The following is a 24,480-nucleotide window of genomic DNA, read 5'->3' on the forward strand; positions in this document are numbered from 1 at the left end:
CACACACACACACACACACACACACACACACACACACACACACACACACACACACACACACACACACACACACACACACACACACACACACACACACACACACACACACACACACACACACACACACACACACACACACACACACACACACACACACACACACACACACACACACACACACTACTAAAAATAGTTCCAGTATAGCATTTACAGGGCTGGAACGTAGCATAAAGCTGTTTACTTACAATACAAGTTAGGTACCATATGAAAATTGTATAAACCATCAAGTGATCAAAATGAATTGTTAAATAATATGTATGATTCTTCAGTCACATGCAACCACAAAGACTAAAGCATGGCAAGGAATATTATATGTGACTGGGTCTACGAAAATAGGGAATGTGGGTACAGAAAATTGCTTACTTTTTCAAATTTTGATTTGTTATAACTTTGTATTCTATTACTGCTTGGCTGTGTAATCATCAGCATGTATTAAAATCTTGGTTGGCTTTAACATACAAGTTACAGAATAAAAAATATTCAGTACTGAGATACGAGATGTTATGTGGCGTGGTGCCCACATGCCCTATTTTCGCAGGCCCGGTCACACACATCACGTGCACATGCACGATCACCATGCCCATATCAAACGTTACTGCACCTTCTGTAGTGGGTGGAGCGCCCGACTGGGTGTAGGAGAATGACTGACAAGCGAGCACACCTTAGCTTAACATTGCTCACCAATTAAAGTTGGAAGTTGTCAGGGGAGAGCGTCCAGTGATGAGCGGCACTCAGCCTCGGGGTAGGCTCAACACAATCACAAATTCAGATAGTGTGCACGAGGGATACGCAAAGATAAAGTCAAGAACTAATGTAAGAATTACAGTTTGTTGACATCACTAAATTCAGCATACGTACATGTGGATTAGTAGCTAGCTATATATAGCCATGAATATATGGATAGCTAGGTGGTGGTATTAAACTGATACCAGTTGTAGGTATTGGTAAAGTCGAGCCAATTTTAAAGAGCTATATAGGACACAGCATAGAAAAAAAATGCCTTCCTGATGTCATAAGACAGTGTGGGTAATGATGGCAGTGACAACCTCTCAGTATTACTGAGTATATAGATATGTGGCTACATTATAGTCATGTATGTAGCTATGTAGCTCGTGTTTTTTGTAAACTATTGTGCTGAATGCATTTTGTGTTACATGCATGAATCAGCACCATGTTAACAGATGTGTTTATTCTGTTGATGAATGACTAGCAGTGAGTATATCTAGAATGTACTTAGAATAAATTTCTGTTTGGCTAGCCCTGCTATGCATGCATGTTGAATGCCTAGACAAAATAATGTACAGTCTTTCTGCTTGTATTGTAGCTAGCTAGCCTGTTATTATGCTTTGCTTTAAACTGAAATAAGAAACAACACCAAACAGAAAATAATAAACACAAACAGTGTAGTAGTTGAATAGAAGAGTGTCACAGTTTATTGCACTGATCAATGCCATGTTCCTGGGGACCACTCCCTCCCTTGTAGTTCACTATGTGCTAACTGATGTTGATATTGAAGTACATAATAATTGTTCCATCTCTGATAACTGAGGTAGCTGAGCGCTGACTATTATTTGATCACACTCCCTATAGAAACGCTCATTAGGAGGGGGAGATTACGGTCGGTATTTGGCAGACCACTTTCCTTCTTTAGTTAACAATACTTTAGTTCTCCAACTCCATGTCCTACATTTAAGGACATCAATACAACAATGTGTTGAATGTACGTAGCTTGGTGCGTGATGTTTGCACATTGACTTATCACATGTTGCTAACCACGATATTTGTACAGGATGTTTACTGGTGTTAAGGACACATTCCTCACTAATTGCTGCATTACAATGCAAAATTGTTTAAGTAGGTGTTTATTAATTAATACAATATATCAAAGGATAGTTACAGTACAGTACACCTTAACCACAGGCCAAACACTATAGAACAAGGCAGTCTGTTTTTTTACCTAAATGTTCTCTTTCTTATCATGTAGAACAAGTGGAAGACAAGATATGTGACATTAATTAAAGGTATAAACAAAAATGTACAAAGGTGAACAAAGTTGTTCTCATCTTTATAACTATTGAACTATTACAGGTATATCAAAGAAGCCATGCATTCTCCTAATGTTCAAAAATTCTGACAAGGAGAAACTGAAGACTTATACAGAAGTTCATAGTGTCAGTGTAAAGAGCAATGCTGATGATATTAGAGTGGATGATGTTGGCAGTCATATATTAATTCATGTAGACACTGCAAAGGCACACATCAAATGGATAGTTGCATTAAAATTTGCCATTACCGGAAGTATGTAGTCGCCGTAATATATGTAGCTACATAGACTGAGGAATTTAGATACATTATTATTGTGACTTTATACTATAATATGTATTATATGTGGCCGGGTTTTCCACACACATCCAATTCTACAAAATTGTTTAGTTATTAGACACTTACAGAATACCTGAAGTAAATTATCACCACTGTTACCTTCCATTATCCTTGAGTGTACTGTTTTAAAAATATGCTATGAACAGAATTCTTAGTACAAGCATGGTGATAATTTACTTCAGGGATATTTCAACCTACTGGTGACCATCTTTTCGGCACATCGATATCACTGCACATTGGTGGAATGACTTGCCAGATGACATTGTTACTGCTTCCTCCTTCTGTGGCGTTTTTTTTATGTAATGATGTTTATTGTATTAATTATTTTGTGTAGCTAGTGTATTATGCTGTGCTGTTTAGTTATTAGACACTTAATGTCAGACACTTACATGCCTGACATTTTTCTCCGTTCATTATGCTACGTATGTTGGTACTCACCACTGACCACATTTCAAAGCATAGCTCTATTCAATCTGAAGTTATGAGTCATCAAATAGGTAAATTGGATGTGTGTGGAAAACCCCTTTCGGTCAGTTTAGGGTTTATGCAGAGTGAAAAAGTAACATTGTCTTGTATACTGTATATAGTGCAGTATTGACATGCGATTATAGCCATGCATGTACGCTTGTAACCGATGACAACTTTCTTTAGGGGTCCATATCCCAGTAAAGCACCATGGTCTGGATGATGATGAGTACTCACTACTTCATGTTGAAGAGAGCAAATACTCAGACCACACACTTCACCATTTGATTGTTCTTCACTCTCCATATGATAACACTGAAGTACGACATTGCTGGGATTCATTAGAAATAAAGCAGTTGAGAGCAGTGCAAGAGGGAATATTGTTAGAGTTTTGTCCACACTGTTCCAAGTCTATTAACTTTGTCAGATTAGGGTTTACATTACGATTGCCGCAGAATGAAATTGAGACATGTTTGGAGTACTTCTGTCAACACACAACAGCAAAATACAAAAAGGATGAGGCATATATCTGTGAAATGATATGTCACTATAACATGTGTTCTTACTCTCCTCCATTGCATGCACCACCTAATCCACCACCTGTACCCACTAACATGCACCTAACCCTCTACAATGTTTCAAACGTGCTGTTTCAAGATAAAAAGCCTTCACGCAGTAGAGCTTCAAAATCAAAACTGGAGGCAACAGTTGCTCCAATATTATCATCACCACAAAGGGATCTACAATACGTAAATCAAGATTCAGTCCACCAACCATACACGATCACCCAAGAAACAAGTTCATCAAGTGCAATGCCACGAAGGGATTTACATTATGTAAATCAAGATTCAGCTAACCACACATCCACGACCACCCAAGGAACAAGTTCATCAAGTGTAATTTCAAGTCAACCTCAGCTTAGTGGTAGTCATGTAAGTAATCGACCTCCTATTGCACCAAGAAGATTTCCTGGTAAGCAGAATTAAATGGCATTAATTTTATACCACAATGAAATATCCTTAGCTATTCAAATCACATCACAGTTGTCTCACACATTTCATACATTTTAAAATAATTATTACTCTTCATCTACATGATGAGTTTATACATACACACATCAATAAAATTGCAAACAGATTTTTAGTATTGCTTAGTATTATTTGTTTTAACAATGACATGTGGGAGTATGTGCATGCATGGTTGCAGTATAGTGTGCTTTTATAGTCTATTAAGTGCGTGTCTGTGTGTACGTGCCACCCAGCTTTAATATCAGTGAGTGTCACTTGGGAAACCAAATGTCCTTGTCTCACTTAGGAGTGTTGGAGTTATTTTGGGTTCCATAGTCCCTTCCTATGAGACCTATACAGTTCTCCCATGAGTTACTAGTCCTGCCCTAGGCAGGGGCAGATCCAGGATTTAGAAAGAGAGTTGTGCACCACCGGAGTAGTAAGTACATGAAGCAGAGGGTCTGAGGGGCGCAACCCTCCCAGAAGCTACAATCATTTCATATGTTTCAGACTGAAAATTTTGATGTAGAATGGTTTTATGCACAAAATGTAATGTCTAAATCATACTGCTTTCTAAGTGGACTAGCTGCATTGATTAAGAGATGTATGGAGATAAGTGATAGTCATGAGTAGTTCAGCTAGCTATTTACAGTATATGAGCCTATTAAAAGAATGGCATACAAAAGCACATGTACATTTCAGTTACAAAATATTCTTAGCATGCTATAAGTGTGCCTATGCTTGGGATAGTGCTGCAGATGTTAGTTTTCATATTTAGCAACTATGGATTCACAATAGTGTTATATGTGGTGACTGTTCTACTAGAGTATTTGATTGACTGCCCTATTAGAGTATCTCGATCTTGTATAAGTTTTTTTATATTTTTTGGAAGGGAGGTGGGGGAGGGGGGAGGACCTCCTTGGATCCACCACTACTTTGCATGCCCAGTACTTGAGTGTCTAAGTGGTGCACAGGAATATGTAGTGCTGGTTCACTAGTTGTGTTTCACACAGCTACTGGAGGCTTTTCTTTGCTTTGTGTGTGTGTGCATGTGCATATATGTACATGTAATTATTAATAACCTCGCATATCTGTGTAGGAAATCATCTTCAGCGGGTCCAGCCAGAACTTCAACAAGACACAACCAATCAACTAAAAAGGCAAAAATCTTCAGGGACATGGCCAAGGGAAAGGCCCATACCAAAGCCAAGAGGAGGTATAAACTTTTTTCTAATAGCTATTACATTGAAATTGAGTTTTTGAAGTCTAGACTTGGTGCATGCATATAGTAGCAAACATTTCTTGTTCACTTTGATACACTAAGATTATGTGAAATGTTTATTGAGCAAGATGTTAAGAAAAGTCATATCTATACTTGTGGTATGTAAACTGAAGATGTGCCGGATACACCTGCACACATATACACATGCATAATTATATATTCTCACACACACACATGCACATGTACACACACGCATGCAATACATGCATGCATGCACACATTGCATACATATTAAATTTTTGAGCATGTATGTGTTATCATAGGTCCCATAGTTGAGCATATCTATGATGAAATTGACTCACCTAGTCAGCAGCATTCGTATGGTGATGAAAAGCACCATGCAGGTGTTCCTCAGTCTAACAGTGCTACTACAATAAATGTTGGTGGTAATGAAGAATCATCCAGCTATTATAATGTCAAAAGAAAGTCAGCTGCTAAACAGACTAGTTACCCATTGGAAACAGCACATAGTCAGCCAACAATACAAGCATCTGCTTCCTATGTTGATGAGCTTAAGAACAAATTAACAAGTGGTAGTCCAGATGTTGTTTCCATACCACTGACAGAAAGCAAGGTGGTTCCCAAGTCAATTTCTATTTACAGGAAACAGGTAATGGATAAGAAACCAAGTTACTCTGATACCACAAGTGGCAGCGCAACTTTATCGGTGCAAAAAACTTCATCAGGAACAAGTGAAAAATTTAAAGAAATGCACAATGTGTTGCAACGCACATTGTTTTACCAGCGTATGTAAAATTATAGTATCACACAAAATTGTATAACAGATACATGCAGTATTTTCTGATATTATTATAGTGTAGATGTCAGTTATACTTATACTCATATATGTGAAACTTTTATAGATGGCTGTACATGCATACATTAATAGTGTTTGGCATTTGCAGACATAAGTATTATTAATAACATTATCTACATTTTAATTTATTATGTACTCATTGCAATGTTGTACTATGTGTATATGCAAACAATATTATGTGGATTTATTCTAAAATTTCTTGTATTGTGAGATGAGTGTACATGCAAAACTACATTGACAGGTTGAGCTGTGTTTCAAAGTAAGTTAGTTGAAAAGTTTAAACACAACAACTGAGTAAAACATTTTGTGCAAACATTGGACCATTGAACCAGCTACAAAGTATATTCTTTACATAGTAACTTCAACACAAAATAAAGGCTTATATAAAATTTAGAATCCAAGGTTGGGAAATGATAGTTGCATTACTAGTCACACACACACGCACGCACGCACGCACGCACGCACGCACGCACGCACGCACGCACGCACGCACGCACGCACGCACGCACGCACGCACGCACGCACGCACGCACGCACGCACGCACGCACGCACGCACGCACGCACGCACGCACGACATACACACACACACACACACATACATAATATTATTCATAGACACTTTGGGACCATGCCTTTTAATGCAATTTACTACATAAATAAGATAATATCATATTAGCAGGGCCGCCCACAGGGGGGGGAAACTGGGGCATTTTGCCCCGGGCCCCAGCCTGAAAGGGGCCCCAGGAGGCCTCATGAAGGGCCCCCTGAATACCTGTTTAAAAAAGATCGATATACTCTAATAGAGCAGTCAGATCTAACTACTCTAATAGAGCAGTCATAGTATTCTTCAGAGGAGCAGTGTAGCAAGCTTATAGATAAGGAGATATGGTTGGTGATGGGTAGTTATTGTCATTGCCAGCAGGTTGTGACCTTTTTTTTTTTTTTTTTTTTTTGGTCTTCACCTTACAACTTGGGTCAAGGGCCCCACTTTAACTCTTTGCCCTGGGCCCCTTAATTTCTCTGGGCGGCCCTGCATATTAGGTGGCGTATTATGTAGACAAAACTGTCGGCTGCAAAATATTTATTCATAACTATGCATGTACATATAAGGTAGCTAGCTATTAGCTAGCAATAATGGTTTAGAGAAAACATGGTCAAACATAAATTCATGTTAGAAATCAAAATAGGGTCATTTTGGATGCATCTGATGCACATTTTAACAAGTATAGATACATTCAGAAAAATGTTCCAAAAGGTATCTCTGGGTGTGTTATATTATGTGTCCTATACATATGTAGCTAATTAGAACTGTGCTAAATGGTTCATGTAGTTAATGGTACTACACTTTTACATATACAAAACTAATTTATCATTGCAAAGGTTATGATATGCATCAGTCAAGTGCAGGATCTGGCACAGCCGACCCATTTTAGGCAACCATATAAGCACTCTTTTTCAGGGCGGCAGTGCTTATAGGTGCCTAAAAAGGGTCGGCTGGGCCACACTGAACATCTGTTTAGGTGACGATCAGTACATTTATTAGACAACGTAAGCCGGTATTAGCTACTTTTTAGCACTTTAGAATCTTCAACAAGGCCTGCTACTTGCATGGAAGCTTCCATCAGTGTATACTGTAGCTTGACTAAAGTGTGTGAATAATAATAATAATAATTTATTGTGCCACACTCAGCCTGAACCATCAAGCCTATAGCTAGCTCTGTCATAACTATACTTCTGTAAATAGGCCACGACTAGTTACAACACAAGCTATGTTAGCACTTAGTAAACAGGAAAGCATGGGGTCCACTGGAGTTAAATCTACACATCATTGATGACACATTATATTCATTTCAACTCATACAAGAGTAATCTATCGTATCTAGCAACAACGTGATAGCTAACTCGTGATGCATATCAAATTCCCCTGAAGAGTTTGATATGGTTGTTGGTAGTCTCGTGTTACTTTCAATGTTGTTCTAGCGGTTATCATTAGATCCGTTGCCACTCCCATCTATTGCGTAAGTGGCCACACCCATTTGTTGCGTAACTGTTCAGCAGGGAGTGTGAAGCAGACTCAACGGTGTGTTTAATTGCGGTGCGATGGCCAATCGAGTACCCATAAAGGAAGGTTTAGTGAAGATAAAGTTTAAACATCGGGTAAGGTTAATCAGTGTGGTGTAGCATAGATGCTCTACTCTTTTGCTAAAACTGCACCTCAATCAGTGAATGCGACGGCCCAACTTACTGCACTTATCAATGTCATGCCCCACCCCACACCCGGGGAAGGGTGGGGGTTTGACAAAGTCTAATGTTAAATTCCCCAGTACTGGGGCTAAGAAGATTGTCAAAAGCCCACTATGTCCCCACCTCAAGAAAGGGGTTTCTATAGGGAATTGATTTACCTATTTAAAATAAAATTTGGATCAGCAAACTGTCGCTGCCAAAAGCCCCAATGATGGGGCAAGTGTAGATGTCAAATCCCCAGTACGTGTGGGGGGACTCCCCGGGGGTGGGGTGGGGCTTGATATTGGTAGGTGCATAATGCACAGGAGAGGGAGACTGCATCAATGTTAAAGCACTGCTAGTTTGCTATTCAGCAGTGTTCTGACATACTGTATACTGTAGGATCCTCATACAGTATATACAAAAGCTATATAGTACTTGACCTTGCAATATCTGAGGGTCAGGTGCTTCCATCACATGTGCTTTGAATTGTTGTTCCTTTGTTTTTTTCATTTACTTGTTATATTTAGGAACAAAAATGTCCTTCTGGTGTACATAGCAATATAGTATATCGTTAGCAGATCTGACAGCACTGATATCAGTAGTTCAACACTAAACAACTCTTTACAATCACACACTCCAACATCAGTTTTATTCCTATTTACAGGTTTTGTGTTACATTAAAGGCACTTATAATACATGCTTGTAACCACTATACCACCAGTGCTGCAGCTACTCATCTCACTTAGTTTCTACTTTATAATTGTCTAACTGAAGTAACTTCTATACACATATAACAAGAGTGATGAAGAAACCAAAGCTGAACCCAACCCTAATGCTAACAACTATTTTTCCAAAGTAAAAGACCTGAGGCAAACTACTGGCCGTGTGCCCTAAAGTCGAATACTCGGGGCATACTACTAGATGCGTGCCCTAAAGTTGACTACTTGGGGCATACTGGATGCATGCCAACCCAAGCTCGCCTTGATATGACAAGTGTTTGATAATCCATTTAAATGATGGACCATTGCTGGTAAAACAGCCATTCATGTTCATAACTGGTGCCCACTTTGTTTTGGTATAAATGCGTGGGTATGTGTTAATGACTAGCAGTCAAATGGCATTAATATTTTTTGGCTAAGGTACTGTAGTATACATGGCACTAGTACAGTACCTTGGTTATAGTTTACTACTTTGTAGGTTTAAAAATAGTTAATAATTTATTATGATTTGTGAATTGATCACTCCAAGAGCAAACATGTATAAATTAATAGCACTGGTTAGATATTGAGTATCATTGTTTAGCATATAGTGCATCTGCAGTAAATGTTCTTTTTGGTGCATGTACATTTTGTAAGCAAGTGAGTCTCTGGAATACCAAATTGTGTATCAGACCTTTGTACATTTCCATGTGTTCATGGGAGTACAGTAGGTGTTCATTATAATTTGTGTCAGTCAGCACTGGCCATTATGCCAGCATTATGCTAGATGCCTACATAATAAATTCAGGCCTAGTTAGCACTTTCTTGTATGGGCAGTGGTTATCAGCTGAAGGGGTCATGAAATTCAATTGCAAGGTGATGTAAGCCACCCAGGGGCATGGCCATGATACGTATTAAAGGAGGGTTTCAGGCGCACAAAGTTACCAGCTGAGGGCACAGTCCCCAGCCACTAAGAGACCTTGAATATTTGAATGACCTAAACTTTGACAGATTGCTATACTTTATGGATAAATGAATGATCATAATATTAAACTCCCTAGTTGGGACACAGGTATGTAGTTAGTGTACCTACACAATTACACATACAGGTAGCAAAACTGGAAAATAGAATCATTAATTTGTTAGAATTAATTAAGTGTAACAATAAAGTGCATTGAGGATGTATTTTTGTCATACACCCAAGAAGTGCATAATATTAAAAATAATACCAGAGGTCTATTTAGGCTATTTTCCCTATGCATGACTAAAAACTGCTGACCAGCAGTAGAAATTCATACTCAGTTTTGCATCACCCACAGTTATAATGCAGCAATGCCTGCTCTAGAAGTATTCCTTCCTCAATAAAACCAACACACTTTACATCATTTCCAACAATAAAGCTCTTAATCGCATTAAATATATATTGCATAAATGCATGAATAGTCTATTGGAAATGTTCTGTTACAGTAGAGGTGACTGCTCTATTAGAGTATTTAATCTTAAAAGGGTTCATGTCCCTTGGAAATGAATGCACATTTTATGTTGCTATTAACTGTTGTCTTGTACTGTATGCTGTTATACTCATATACTCTTGTGCTAGTGTGTTAACTTCCTGCTGAAACTTATTAATTTAAATTGCAAAAGGGATTTCTTAATATCCTTGGAAACTACCATCTGTATCCCCTACCACCTGATGATAACAAATGATGCACTCTCACATGTTTGATTGATTGATTGAGTGTTTGTTATTTAATCTCATGGTTTTCATTTCTACCGTGAGGTTCCTATGTGGAGATTTTAAGTTTCCCAGGAAAGAATGTCACAAAGTTGTAATCAGACAGACATGCTTGTTAGGTGCATCTGTATGCAGTTGCTGGAGTAGTGGAGTTCCAGTGGGTCATTTCTACCTCTGGTTTGTGTATAGCTGTATCATGACCATTGCAAATAAAACAATGAGTGGATGATGGTGCAATTCCTATTAGGCAATGTAGAAAATGTGGTGTATATATCTGTGCATGTGCTTGTGTGTTGTTTACATGTGTATGTATAGTGTAGTGTAGTGTAGTGTATATGTGTGTGTGTGTGCGTGTGCATGTGATGCAGCATAGCCAAGTGGCTAGAGCATCATCCTGGTAATTAAAAGGTCCTAGGTTCAACAGCTATGCCAATGTGGCGTTGTTATTTCGTTCAGCAAGAAACTTTACTCACATTGTTCCAGTCTACCCAGCTGTATATTGGCAAGAGTTCACCTTATGAATTCTTGATAATGGGGACCTGGCGGTCTGGAGTCAACTGAGAAAGCAGCCCACCCAGCTGTATTATCAATGGATACCTGTTGTTTACTGGCGAAACAAATTCCCAATTGCTCTTGTTTTGTTTAGTGGTGTTTGGGTCATTGTGGGGCTTGGATTCTGTGACATCTCTCTGTGAGACCTGGACAGTCCTCATATGGGTTACTAGCCAGTACACAAGGCTCAAGTGCCTGAATGATGCACCAGTGCTGGTTCGCTGGGTGGCAACAGCTGTGTTTTGCACAGCTGCATGTGTGTTTGTTACAGCAAAACTGATGTAACACACTGTATTATGTGACCGACTGACCGGGCCTGCAAAAATAGGTCATGTGGGCACAAACTACATCCCATCACATTACATGTTATACCATAATTCAATTTATTTTCATGCAAAAAAATCATAACAGCTTTCGTGTAAAAATATTTTCATATCATTTGTGTGAATGACTGCTCTTTTAGAGTAGTTCGATCTTATGTCAAAATTTTTGTGTAAGAAATTTTTGTGTAAGAAATTTTTGTTACATACGAAAATTATTGTACGTACAACGAAAATAAAGCAAATTTCGATATCTCAATATTAAGATGGAATATTTGCATTCTGTAACTTGCAGTATATATATCACCAGTTAAATGTTTAATAAGTGATGAAATTTGCATGGTCACTAACTAGAAAGTTATGACACATGAAAGGTTGAAAGAACAGTCAAACTCTGTGTGCCCACATTCCCTTTTTCGCAGGCCCGGTCAGAAATGGCTCTAAATTAAAGCATTTAAACTGTATTAGGTACAACATTTATATACAATTGGAGGGCTTTAAAATTTTCCATAATGATGGAATATAAGAATTAATTATTTATGTATTTTGAAGAGCATAAAGGATCATCTGAAATTGCAATACTCTAATAGAGCAATCACTTACTCTGATAGAAAGATCAGTAGATTAGCTCATTATTCAATGACACTAGTCACTGAGCATCTTGCTAACAGAAATATCTTGCTAACAAAAATATCCTTTCTGCCAAACTTGGCAGAGCTAGATACAGAAATTGTTACTGTGTTAATATCTTGCTAAACATTTTAACTGCAAATGTTTTTAAAACTTTGAAGTAATAATTGTGGTAATAATTATGTATAGCTCTTGGAGTAACTCAGGAGGAATAGTGAAAATTTTGATGAAGAGCCTAACTGGTTTATTTCTGTTTAATACAGGTTACACTACTTTTAAAATCAGAGTATTGTGATTGAGCTGTGCTGTAACTGACTAACAGTATGTTAACTTGTGTGTACAATTTTGTAGCAACATTGGAAAACAAGACATGTGGCATTGATGAAAGGTTAGTCAATTGTATCTGGAATATCTAGTACTCTTCCCAACCCCTGGTTATATGCATAACATATTTAATCATATAATATAGTTAAAACAAAGTACCTACATATGGTACCTTCTGTATCCCATGTATAAATCATTAGAAAGCTACAATGTAGACTTACAGAATGTCTTCTTCAAATCTCCCTCCTCAGCTAAGAAATTTCTTACAAATTTCCTTATAGTTCAGTCAACTACAAAAGTCTATGTTGTAATTTTGTATGTCATGAATTAATCAAAAATATTTTTAGAGTCAAAAATGACCATCCAGTATATATACATATCATTTGCAATAAAAGTAGTAGCCAAGATGTAAAAATAACATTAATAACACCTCATGTGCTTAGTAAGGAAATAAAGGCTGTTTTCTTGTACCTCTTAATTTCTTACTCAGCCATAGTCCTCCTCTTCCTTAGTCTACATTAGCCCTTGGCACATCATACATTCATATAAATATCATGCTGTGGTGTATTATATAATTAATGCATGTGTATAATATGTTATATATGGCAATAAGCCTTACCTCATGCTTTAGGTTTACCAGATGCTCCCCACATAATTTTGGTCTACAAAACTGCAGACAAAGAAGAACTAGAATATTCTAGAGAGGTAAACATTGTCACAGTGAACAAGAGTCAGATAATGCTGAACAAAAATGAACTGTACTTGCAAATGGATGACCAAATGGACCATGTTCAGTGGATAGTAGCATTGAAACTGGCAGTCACTAAATGTATGTTTGCCTATTTGTGTATATAAGTCTATGCAGTACCTTAACTAGTAATATAAAAAGCTAATCAAATGTGTGATGGACTTATGCTGTAGTACATCAGTGAATCCTACTGTTAAACAAAATATAACTGAGCCAGCAAATTCAAAGCAAATAGATACAAAATAGACCCAATCCAGGTATGGTAGCTACCATAGCCTCTTTAAAGTATGGATTCTATGGGATGCCAATGGAAAAAATATGAACTATTAGTGTACTGTTATGTTTAATAATGGTGATTCTTTTACTACTACAGATGAGTATTTCCCAGTGAAGCATTATGGTATCAGTGACAATGAGTTCTCTTTACTTCACATTGAAGATGTCTCCTGGTCAGATCTGACACGTCATGATATGATTATTCTTTCTTCACCATATGATGATACAGAAGTGAGACATAGATGGGCTTCAGTAGAAATAAAGCTGCTGAGAGCAGTTCATGAAGGTGTTTTCATAGAGTTTTGCCCCCAGTGCTCTAAATCTCAAAATTTTGTGAGGCTTGGATTCACATTACGATTACCACAGGAGAAAATTGAAGACTGTTTAGAATTCTTTTGTCGGAACACATCAGCACAGCATAAAAAAGATGAGGCATACATCTGTGAAATGATGGACCACTACAAGCAGTGTGTTCGTCGGCCTCCATCTGTTCCAGCACCAACCCCTCCACCATCAACTTCCAATACTCACCTTACCCTCTATGGTGTCACAGACATTATTAAACATCCAGCTCTAACTAGAGCTTCAAAATCACTAATAAAGGTGAAGAATAGTTCTGCTCCAGCAGTATCGCCTAAATCACAATCACAGGGCAAACTGCCACCAAGAGCCAAACCTAGGGTTCAAACAAAACCACAAAGCAAAGATGAGCCAGACACATCTAAAGTAGCTAAGAAAGAAAGTAATCAAATGCAAAAAGACATTAATATGCTGCGAGTGTTAGCCAATACACGTAAGCCACCTCAAGTGAAACCTAGAAGGAAAGCTGGTAAGCAAATTAAACAGTAAGGTACCAATCCATGGGTGGCTAACTGCAAATCAAATGTTAAATACGAATTAATAATTTATGTCTACAAGTACTTTCACTCATGCAATGCTAACATCAAAAGATTTGTAGCCATAAATGGTTGGACATCTCACATCATGTTAATGTATCTATACATACTCCTGTATTTCCATATATATACATTTGTATTGGCAAAATAATATTTTAAAAATTTGGATTTTTTACCTTTAAAACAAGTTGGTTTATGTATAGCGAAATATTTCAAATTTGGAAAATCATCTTTAAGATTAAGCTGATATCGAGGCTGATATCCCTGACTACAATATTATGGAGTTTAAACTCCTTGTAAATTAATAATCTTGACTTATGTGTTAGGGAGTATTAGTCCAGTTGCTAATCTACAATGTGCATTGAGTGTTCTGTATAGTTTCCACTAGTCAGTATGCATTAGGGACCCACAGAATGTGCCAGAATAATAACAAAAGGTGGTAAAAGAGTCAGTAATAATGACAGAATAATAGGATGATTTACAGAATTAATTTTACTTGCAGTGTAATATGAAATTTTCTGGCAGATACTTCTCAAACAGCGCCAGCATAAAGCCAGAATAGAATAACGAGTGAGATACATAGACTATTCACCTATCCTAATAAAGTAGTCACCCAAATGTAGTGATTTCAATTTTTTGAGCTACAATTTGTATATACTTGCTATATAATTACCTCAACAGTGACAGAAGAGAACAGATGTAATTAGCTGCATTTCAGGGATCAGTCCATGAAATTTTAATTATTCTTTTGGGGATTATAGGTGAATAAAAAAGAATTGTCATAAAGAATGATAGGGAGATTTAAAAGCATATTCCACAGATTCCTATTATGTATAATGTTATGGTAAGGAATGTTGTGAAGATATAGGTCAGTTTTATTATGTTTCTTAAGCCGAACTCCATGCTAAGTACACGATCATTTCATTAGGTCATTAAAGTGAAGATTTGTTTTGCTGCCTGAAGACCAATATGCATTTCAAAATTAACTAAGCTACATCATGATTGCTGTGCCTCTTGTCAGTAGCCAGTGAAAACATTCAGTGCTCCATTATAAGCTTAAAAGTAACTTCCAAACACATTATGGCTATATCTCTGCTTGCTGCTAGGTTTCCTGTAAAGAATGTACATATTTTGCATTGAAAATTCTTGTTAAAGAAAAATATTTCAAGAAATGCCTGAAAGCATTTTGGCAAAGGTTTGGGCAGAGTTTACACAAGTGTAATGCAATGCAATATTATATGACCTAATTTGGGAAAACTGTTGATGTATGTACATGAATAGATTATGATTTTAAATACTACAATCTAGTATAGCTTGTACAGTATATTGTAGCTTCAACAATTCTACCATACATGCCTGTGTAACCAAGCTGTATTAAATACTAGCCTCTTTCACAACTGTATTTGTGATACGAAGATTTGGATCTATATGAATTTTGCCCCATTTGCACATGATATACTAACCACCTATAAAGCAAATGTAAATAATGTTTACATTGCAATGGCGGATCCAGCATGGGGAATTTGGGGCAAATTCCCTCTCCCCAATCCCTTCCTTTCTGGAGGAGCTATACAGTACTTCTCTTGATTAGATTATCAGTTTATATAACTCATGAAATCATACATTTTATTACCATTTATTGCAAACTCACGTGAAACCAAAGTCTAAGCAGCTTTCAGGGCTGAGATTATCACCCAGCAACTTTGTGCTTGCTAAGTTCCTCTAAATAATTATTGTATTAACTTTTAAACAGTTTTTAAGACTTTGCAGCCATCTGCAAAGGTCAAAATGGGAGGGGCACAAACAAACTAAATTTTAGGTTCCTGAATCCTGATTTTTTGAAGCAGAAAATGATAACCTCTAGTAGTGTCTCACTGTTGTTTCCCTTGCCAGCTCTTGGATTCGTCCCTGCATTGTCACTAACAGCATAATGTATTGTCTACATTTTTTATGTTAGTAGGTCAGACTATTCAACAAGGTAGTGGAAACAATGGACCAAATGAGCAATTGTCTTCAATGTCAGCTTCAGTTGTAAAGCCTGTACCAAAAGCAAGAGTTAAACGTATGTACATATATTAAGCACATGCACTATAGACATAGTTCTAGTTGAGATGTTCTTTTAGAAACATATGTACTTTCATTAGTTTAAAAGCAGAGCTCTGTACAAGTAAATCAAATTTCATGGTAAACATTGTGACATTAAATGTCTGTGTACTAAGAATTATCAAGTTGCATGATGTTAATTTTCCAATATCTTGCAATAGTAGTATAGCCTGGTATTATAGCTATAATAGATGTCAATCATTAGATGTGATTAGATGGAATACAAAACATGTAACCCATTTTTATTAGCTGAAGTAATAAATAGTGACTGTACAATAATTATGCATGATGAAATGTTATAATTTGCCACTTTCATTACAGCTGCTAGTGACCATAAAGATGTATATGATGATATGGTCTCTTCTGGACAGCCAATGTCAAACATTAATGTGCATCACCCAGCCTTGGTGCAATCAAATAGTGCTACAGCAAGTGTTGAAAGAATAGCTGTTGTACATAAGAAACCACTTGTTAAGCAATCTACTGTTCCGTTTCAAAAAGATTTACCTAATGATGCTCCACGGCATTTTTTACATGTGAAAGCACAGACAACCATTTTTCCTTCAGCTAATGTTAATTCTCTGAAAGACAAAATCAGTGAACAAATGACAGGAAAAGAACACAGTGATATTAAGAAAGGTAGCATTACTACAAATGTACCAGTAAATGAGGAGGGGACTAATTCTGGTACACTCCCAGAGAGGAAGCATCCAACTACCATTAGTGAGCAAGCATGGCGTAATGCATTCAAAGCTTTTCTTTAACTGTTAAAAATCACAAACTGGTATAATGACAATATATACAAAATGTATTCTTTCATACATACTAGCATGTAGTTCATTTGCAATACTTAAAACTCTACTATATACAATAATAGCATGAATAACTGCTTATTATTATGTATAAGCCTTTCATTCATTACATCATTTTGTAGTTATCTGTTAGCAATGTATATAGCACATGTAATAAAAAGGAGATAATATTGTGTATAAACTGCACTTTGGTAACATAACAGGTCAAGTAAGCATCTCTGAATTATCTGCAATCTGTAACTATTCCAATAAAGCCATGGAATAGTTTAAATAGTAGAGCAGCATAGTGCGATAGTTGTGCAATTTTTGATACAATTATGAAACTTTCCATATAAGTTTTACTCCTTGTGACATAATTTTTTGGATATAGAGCCATTGCATATTTGACCTTTGGTGACCTTTACAGCCATTTTTGTATTGAAAATTCATTGTTTTTGTCTTTATCTCCCTGAGGCATCATTTTGCACAGTTTCAAATTAAAGGTGCTACTAAAGCGAACTACTTGGCTTTTATTTGAAGTCAATAGGTGATTGCATTCCAAAGTTATGATCATTTATCTTAACTATGAAATTTTATGAAAAATTCTATGAATTATTTGCCCATTAGTAATTTACACCCCAAGAGCAAAAATTTTATGACTCACAAAAAAATAATGATCATAACTTTGTAGTGGAATGAGATACAAACTTCAAACAAAAGTCAATAGTTCTTAGATCAACACTTCTAATTCGATACCATGCTTTAACAGTGTAAAATAATGCTTCAGGGAGATAATGACAAAAATGATTAATTTTCAGTGACAAAATGGCTCTATAAAGGTCAAATCTGTGATGGCTCTATATCAAAAAACATATGTTGCGAGGAGCACAGTTTGTGTGGTAAGTTTCATAATTGTATCACAAAGTACACAAAATGCCCATTATTTTTTTTGGTGCTATGCCGCTCTACTAAAGTGGAACTGGAACATGGTATTTTATGTGATTAGTATGTAGAATACAGGACAGAATCTTAGACCAGTGAGGATAATCAGTATACTATCATTTCTGTCCTTGTTTGGAAGCACTTGAGCACTTTATTGATTAGGCATATATAGTGATCTAGTTACCACTTTCACACCTCACCTCAAAGGGAAGAGAAGGTGTACCATATAAACCACCGCTACCAGTGCTCAGGAATGCATTAACGAGTCAAGACATGTGAAGTTTCACATCCATAGCTTCTTTTTGCTAGGAGATATGGATGATCATATCAAACTGTATAATATTTTTTACATGTGCAGGACACCAATTGTGACCCAATTTTGGAAAACCATCCTTTTGGGCACATGCAAAATTTGCAGGAAAACTCAATTGAAAATTTCAGCAATATTTTGTAAATTAATGTTTTTGCACATTTGGATAAAGCAACCATTAAACCTTCTTACTGTGAAATGTCACAACCAAAGCTTCTTTCTGCTAGCAGATGTGGTTTTATCAGACCATGTAGTGATTTCACCATGCGTGGGAAGCCAATTACGTAACTTTCAAATGGGGTGATTTGTTCAGGCGCTAGAATGGTTAAAACTAAGTCTTAGACAATGATACATGGCATTTAATTAAAGAAAAGGACCAGGAGCACTTGATTTAACTATCAGAAGTCACTTCATAATACTTTTAGCCAGTAGGAATGGAATTATTTACAAACAAAGTGATTTGTCACACTTACCTTATAGTAAAAAACTTTGGCGGTAAAAAGCTTGGCGAAAACCCACTCACCTCAAAATTGACGAAAAAAACTTAGGCGAATGGGGCTTCATCTGTAGCTACCACGTGCTGTACTGCTCAAATGCAACACTATTCGCTACACGCGAGTGATTAAAACTTGCCAATTAAGGGGCGTGGCAGCCGTTTCGATCGCAAGTCTTTTATTATTATTATTGTTACTGAGCAGACAGCACAGCTGATATGCTCAGGAAAAAAAAAGCAATCATAAATTAATGAATTTAACTACGCAGTTACAAAGATTACAGTTATTGAGTTCCATACAATGTTTGCAGTTCCGCTGAAAAAGAGTCAATATTGTTGCTCTCAATGATGGAAGATGGTAAGTTGTTCCATCCCTTGCATTGAGGGATGACGACTCACTATGGAAATAGCTGCCACACCCTTTTAATCGCGCGTAGCGACGTTGCATTCGATCGTGGTAGCTACCGTACCAGTGTAGTCAGCGTTGAAACCGGGTCGGGTCATCCGGGTCACATTTTCTCCGGGTCATCCGGGTCTGACCCGAATTGGATCACGTGAGAAACGAAATTGTTTGTTTGACGACGTGGAACTTATAAACGCTATCGCGTAGCTCTTTCCTGAGCCACACCCACTTATCGCATTACCAACATATGCTCAGCCACGCCCATTTGTTAGTAAGTGCAGTATGTAGCACGAAACTGAGGGTATCTATGGTGGTAGCTATTGTCAGTAGGTGAAGACCTTTTTTTTTTTTTTTTTTTTTGGTCTTCAACCTACAGCTAGGCTGAAGTTGCAATATTTACTCAACACGAATCGAACGCTCAAAATGTAGATTCGTTCGCTCGCTCGAGACTAGCCGAAACACGTCTCGGCTTTAATTAATCCGGGTCACATCCGGGTCAGTGAGTCATCCGGGTCAGCAGTAGTGACCCGGTTTCAACGTTGGTAGCTAAGCATCGTTCGTAGTCTCGCGCAGCCAGACCACTATTTCTCCCCACGGCGCTTATCGATTAGAGATTATAAGCGCCTGCTCGAAATAGGGTCTGGTACACTTCCAATAGATCAGTTGTGACAGCACCTCGATTAGAATTTATAGGCGTTGATAATGCACCCTTAAATTTTAAATCAAAAAGAACCAACATGAAATGGCGAATTCTTACGTGTGCTTGTTAACGCCTTTTCGAGCGGCATAATCGACACCTCACATTCCTGCCGGGTGCTGTCACAACTAGCCTATTGGAAGTGTACCAGACCCTATTTCGAGCAGGCGCTTATAATCTCTAATCGATAAGCGCCGTGGGGAGAAATAGTGGTCTGGCTGCGCGAGACTACATCGTTCGCTGGTTCTTGTATTGTCGGGAACGGTGTCGAGAGCATTGTTTGGATTTTCGTGAACTCTTGTAGGGCAATGAACCTTGCAACAATTGAAGGGAACGCTTGGAAATATCCACGATATAATTGTCACGATTCTTCAATACCCATCCTTTCAACAACACGTCTGGGCTAATCTGCTTAAGTGATTGCCAAAAATAATTGGCGGATAAAACTTTGGCGATTGTAATGCTATTCGCCAAAGTTTTTTTTACCGCTAAAGTTTTTTACTATAGTGTAATCACTCACAGAATTCAATGTATTAACATGCTAACTTGGGCATGTACAAACATACCACGACACATTACTGCATGCTTTCCTACACAAACCACCCTTCCACAGCACCAAGTCCTATAACGTTACGGCATGCGACGACAACATAATTACTACAACAACACATCACTTTACATGCAGACCAGTTATACCGACATACATGAGTACTGTATATACATACATACATACATACATACATACATACATACATACATACATACATACATACATACATACATACATACATACATACATACATACATACATACATACATACATACATACATACATACATACATACATACATACATACATACATACATACATACATACATACATACATACATACATACATACATACATACCAGGGGCGTACGCAGGAATTTTGAAAAGGGTTTCCACTACAGCCAAGTGACTGTTATATTAGAGTAGTTTATATTGCCTGACTGCTTTATTAGAGTATCTCGATCTTTTCACCAAAATCATAAGCTATAAGTGTTGCTATCGTGTGAGAAACTATTATTTAACTAAGATAAAAATTTGCAATGTGTCCTGTTCCATGACAGATTCCAGATTCTGGAAACCTGAAGTTTCAATTTCTTACTGTTTCAAGTAGTGTGTGAAATTCAAAGGGGTTTCCTGAAACCCCTGGAAACCCCCTCGGTACGCCCCTGAATACATGCATGCATGTGAGACAACATCATTGCTTGTAATGTAGAATCACGTATAGGCCATTTACTATCAATAATATGTACAGAAAGCATAGAATAACTTACACATAGCTACACGCCAAGTAGTAATGAACAATTAAGATTAACTATGAGATGAGTAATGCATGTTATCATTGTTACACAAGCTAGGCAGTCACAGTAAAACAATGAGTGTTCATACACAACAATCATTCATCATGCCAGAACATCAGCTACAACAAGCATTACATTCGCTGTGCAAGCAATTGCAAATGAAACATTCTTATGCAACAGACAAGCCAATCATCAGTCATGCCTAGCACAACATTCATACACAACAAATGCTACATTAGTACACCGTAGCCACAAAACATTCTGAACAGATATCTTTTGAACATCAACCCCACAAATTGTGAACTTACAGCAACAACACTGGCCGTAGCAAGCACAACATGCGTACACAACAATTATCAGTAGCAACAAAAACTCAACATCCATGTGCAGCAGAGATACATATGTAGCAACATTGATTGCGACAATCACTGATCGCCACAAACGCAACATTCATACAGCACAGACTTTCATACGCATCAAACACTGATTGCAACAAATATCTGTCACAGCAAAATTAATATTGATTGCAAATGTAACAAATATCGGTTGCAAAACTATCAGTCGCAACAAACTCAACATTCATACACAGCAAACATTGATTGCAACAATGAACGGAATATTCATTCACAACAGACATTTATACACAACAAATACTGATTGCAACAAATATCTTGGTCACAACAAAGATTGGTCGCAATTGTAACAAATATCGGTCGCAAAAGTATCAATCGCAACAAACTCAACATTCATATGCAACAGACATTCATACGCAGCAAACAGTGATTGCAACAAACTGAACATTTATTCACCGTAGACATTTAAATGTAGCAAACATTGATAACGTCTAACCAACATATACAAACACTGACCAAAGTACGTAGTGCATGCATGTTACCATCTAGAGCTATTAAGCCATTGTTTGATCAAGCTACCAGAATTGCAATATCCTGCTCATACAGAATTTTCAATGCCCACTACTTAGAACTGTGGGATCTGTCAGATCTGTTTACTAATTAATGTAACTAATATTATTGATGTATGTGTGTGTTTTGATTCTTTATGTGTGCATGTGTTTCCCTTACCAGGTCTCTAGCTGTTTTAAGTACCCCTGCATCTAGGCCCCTTATTTACTTCCTGTACACTTGTCTTGAACCTTAAGACATATAATTAAATCAATTGTTGCAGAATATCAGTATCTACACCAATCTATGTGCAAAATTACAGTTTATGTTCAACAAAAATATTGATGGCGTCTTCTTTAATTGACTTCCCATAGTTACATCAGTTCATCTTTATGAAACAATCTGGTTACATAGATTGATCACCAGTTCTATAAAAAGAACAGAAACAAGTGTAAGAAAAAAAGTAGGAGTTTTAAAGCAGAGTAGGGGTCAATTAGAATAAAGTGCACAGATAAAAAGTACTGAAACAAGCTTAAGTTAGTATGTCATGACAGCAAGTTCATGACAGCAAGTTACTGTAACACAAAAAGAAGTGAATATCCCTACTGTGCATTTCAATTACGGAAACTCCACAACACAGATATTCACTTCTTTTACATTATAGTAATTTGCTGTCATAATGTACCAACTCAAGCTTCTTTCAGTACTTTTTATTGGTGCACTATATTCTAGTTGATCCCTACTCTAGCTTAAAATTCCTATTTTTTCTTATACTTGCAAATATAATTGTCCTGTCAGTCCCTTTGTGTGTGCTTACATGTAGGTGTGCCATGATGGTTGCCAACTATACTGTTTCTGTGTTATTCTGAGCTATTATTTGTGATTTATTCTACCTTGTTACAATCCACACTCAGCACTGTATTTTCCTAATAATTTTTATGCCTGTAGCTAATAAGCTGATACACAACACAAAATCTACATTAATTATGTAAAGTCCCCAGTTCAAGACACACGGTAGTGTGTCGTGCGGCCCAAGAAGCCGGCGCGTAACACCCGTGAGTATATTGACAGGAAGAAAGAAAACGCAATTTTCGCACCTCCGTAGCTCTGTGCTTCCTTGATGAAACAAGACGATTTTTGCTGTGGACATGCCCTCCAACTGCAGCACTCCACATTCCAAATTTGAGCGAAATCGCTTCGCGCGTTCCCGAGATATGCGACTTCAAAAATTGGCTCAGTTTCTTCGTTTTTTATTCTTATTGTTTTTCTTTTTCTTGTCGCACACTTACAAAAACTGCTATAAAAATCCCACGCCATATTCGATTGCCTTAAAATTTGGCACACAGAAGGGGATATAAAGGCGCATCTCAGTACCAACTTTGGATGGAATACGATAAACAGGCAAAGAGTTATGAGCGATTATTCACGAAAAATAACACCAATATGTTGTCACGCCTACAGGGTAAACCGCGTATGGGAAGAAGCTGAAAATTGGTGGGTGAATAGGTTAACTATTGAATCTCAAACCTTTTGTGGTTTGAAAGAAATCGAGCTAAAAACCAGGAAGATACAACGAAAAAACCAACAGTGTGTAACAATTACGCAATCGAGATCAGCTAATAAAAAAACGACTGCTTGCCACGCCTACCAGATAAACCGTTTGGGGTAATGCTTTTAAAATCGTTGTACAGATGGAGTAATCATCTTAGAAAGGATCATCAATAGTGTAGAAGAATCAGACTTAAAGCCACGGAGTTATAACACGAAATCCAACTTGGTGCGGCAAGTGCGAGATCGAGATACTCTAATAGAGCAGTCATCCTAATAGAGCAGTCACCCTGAAGAGAATTCAAGAGATCAGCTAGAAATAAGAAACCTGTATAGAGATCAGCTACACACAAGTCACCCTGTAGAGAGATCAGCTAGAAGAAGTTACCTTGTAGGGAGTTCATGCAACTATGGAAAGAGATAGTTCAGCTAGAAAAAATCACCTTGTAGAGTTCAGCTACAAAGAAACCACCATGTAGAGAGTTCAGCTACAAACAAATCGCCCTGTAGAGAGATCAATAGAAG

The 24,480-nt window shown here is 37.3% G+C and overlaps 2 protein-coding genes across 4 annotated transcripts; both read left to right on the plus strand.

Annotated features, from left to right (window-relative positions):
- Positions 1-630: 630 nt before the first annotated feature.
- On the plus strand, positions 631-6,223 carry LOC136247078 (uncharacterized). The gene is made up of 6 exons (XM_066038693.1): positions 631-873; positions 2,045-2,081; positions 2,149-2,358; positions 3,094-3,879; positions 5,014-5,130; positions 5,460-6,223. The coding sequence occupies exons 1-6, from the start codon at positions 781-783 to the stop codon at positions 5,948-5,950; spliced, it is 1,734 nt and encodes a 577-aa protein (XP_065894765.1). The 5' UTR covers positions 631-780; the 3' UTR covers positions 5,951-6,223.
- On the plus strand, positions 6,176-17,549 carry LOC136247079 (uncharacterized). Of its 3 annotated transcripts, none has more exons than XM_066038696.1 (6): positions 6,176-6,272; positions 12,527-12,563; positions 13,131-13,328; positions 13,621-14,352; positions 16,377-16,481; positions 16,844-17,549. In XM_066038696.1, exons 2-6 carry the CDS (start codon positions 12,557-12,559, stop codon positions 17,284-17,286), a joined length of 1,485 nt encoding a protein of 494 aa, XP_065894768.1. In that variant the 5' UTR covers positions 6,176-6,272; positions 12,527-12,556; the 3' UTR covers positions 17,287-17,549. The 3 variants fall into 3 exon arrangements, with proteins under 3 accessions (XP_065894768.1, XP_065894766.1, XP_065894767.1); XM_066038694.1 differs by lacking the exon at positions 6,176-6,272 and adding an exon at positions 8,044-8,171; XM_066038695.1 differs by lacking the exon at positions 6,176-6,272 and adding an exon at positions 8,044-8,171 and having other exon boundaries at positions 16,380-16,481.
- Positions 17,550-24,480: the final 6,931 nt, after the last annotated feature.

Source organism: Dysidea avara, chromosome 2, assembly GCF_963678975.1.
Source record: "Dysidea avara chromosome 2, odDysAvar1.4, whole genome shotgun sequence".
Taxonomy (NCBI): Eukaryota; Metazoa; Porifera; class Demospongiae; order Dictyoceratida; family Dysideidae; genus Dysidea; species Dysidea avara.

Excerpts from the sequence above, each read along its gene's own strand:
- LOC136247078 (XM_066038693.1), top strand. The coding sequence starts at position 781 with ATGAGCGGCACTCAGCCTCGGGGTAGGCTCAACACAATCACAAATTCA. Across the intron at positions 2,359-3,093 it reads AAAATTTGCCATTACCGGAA|GGGTCCATATCCCAGTAAAG; the intron begins GTATGTAGTCGC and ends AACTTTCTTTAG. Across the intron at positions 3,880-5,013 it reads TGCACCAAGAAGATTTCCTG|GAAATCATCTTCAGCGGGTC; the intron begins GTAAGCAGAATT and ends ATATCTGTGTAG.
- LOC136247079 (XM_066038694.1), top strand. The coding sequence starts at position 8,115 with ATGGCCAATCGAGTACCCATAAAGGAAGGTTTAGTGAAGATAAAGTTT. Across the intron at positions 13,329-13,620 it reads GAAACTGGCAGTCACTAAAT|ATGAGTATTTCCCAGTGAAG; the intron begins GTATGTTTGCCT and ends TTACTACTACAG. Across the intron at positions 16,482-16,843 it reads ACCAAAAGCAAGAGTTAAAC|CTGCTAGTGACCATAAAGAT; the intron begins GTATGTACATAT and ends CTTTCATTACAG.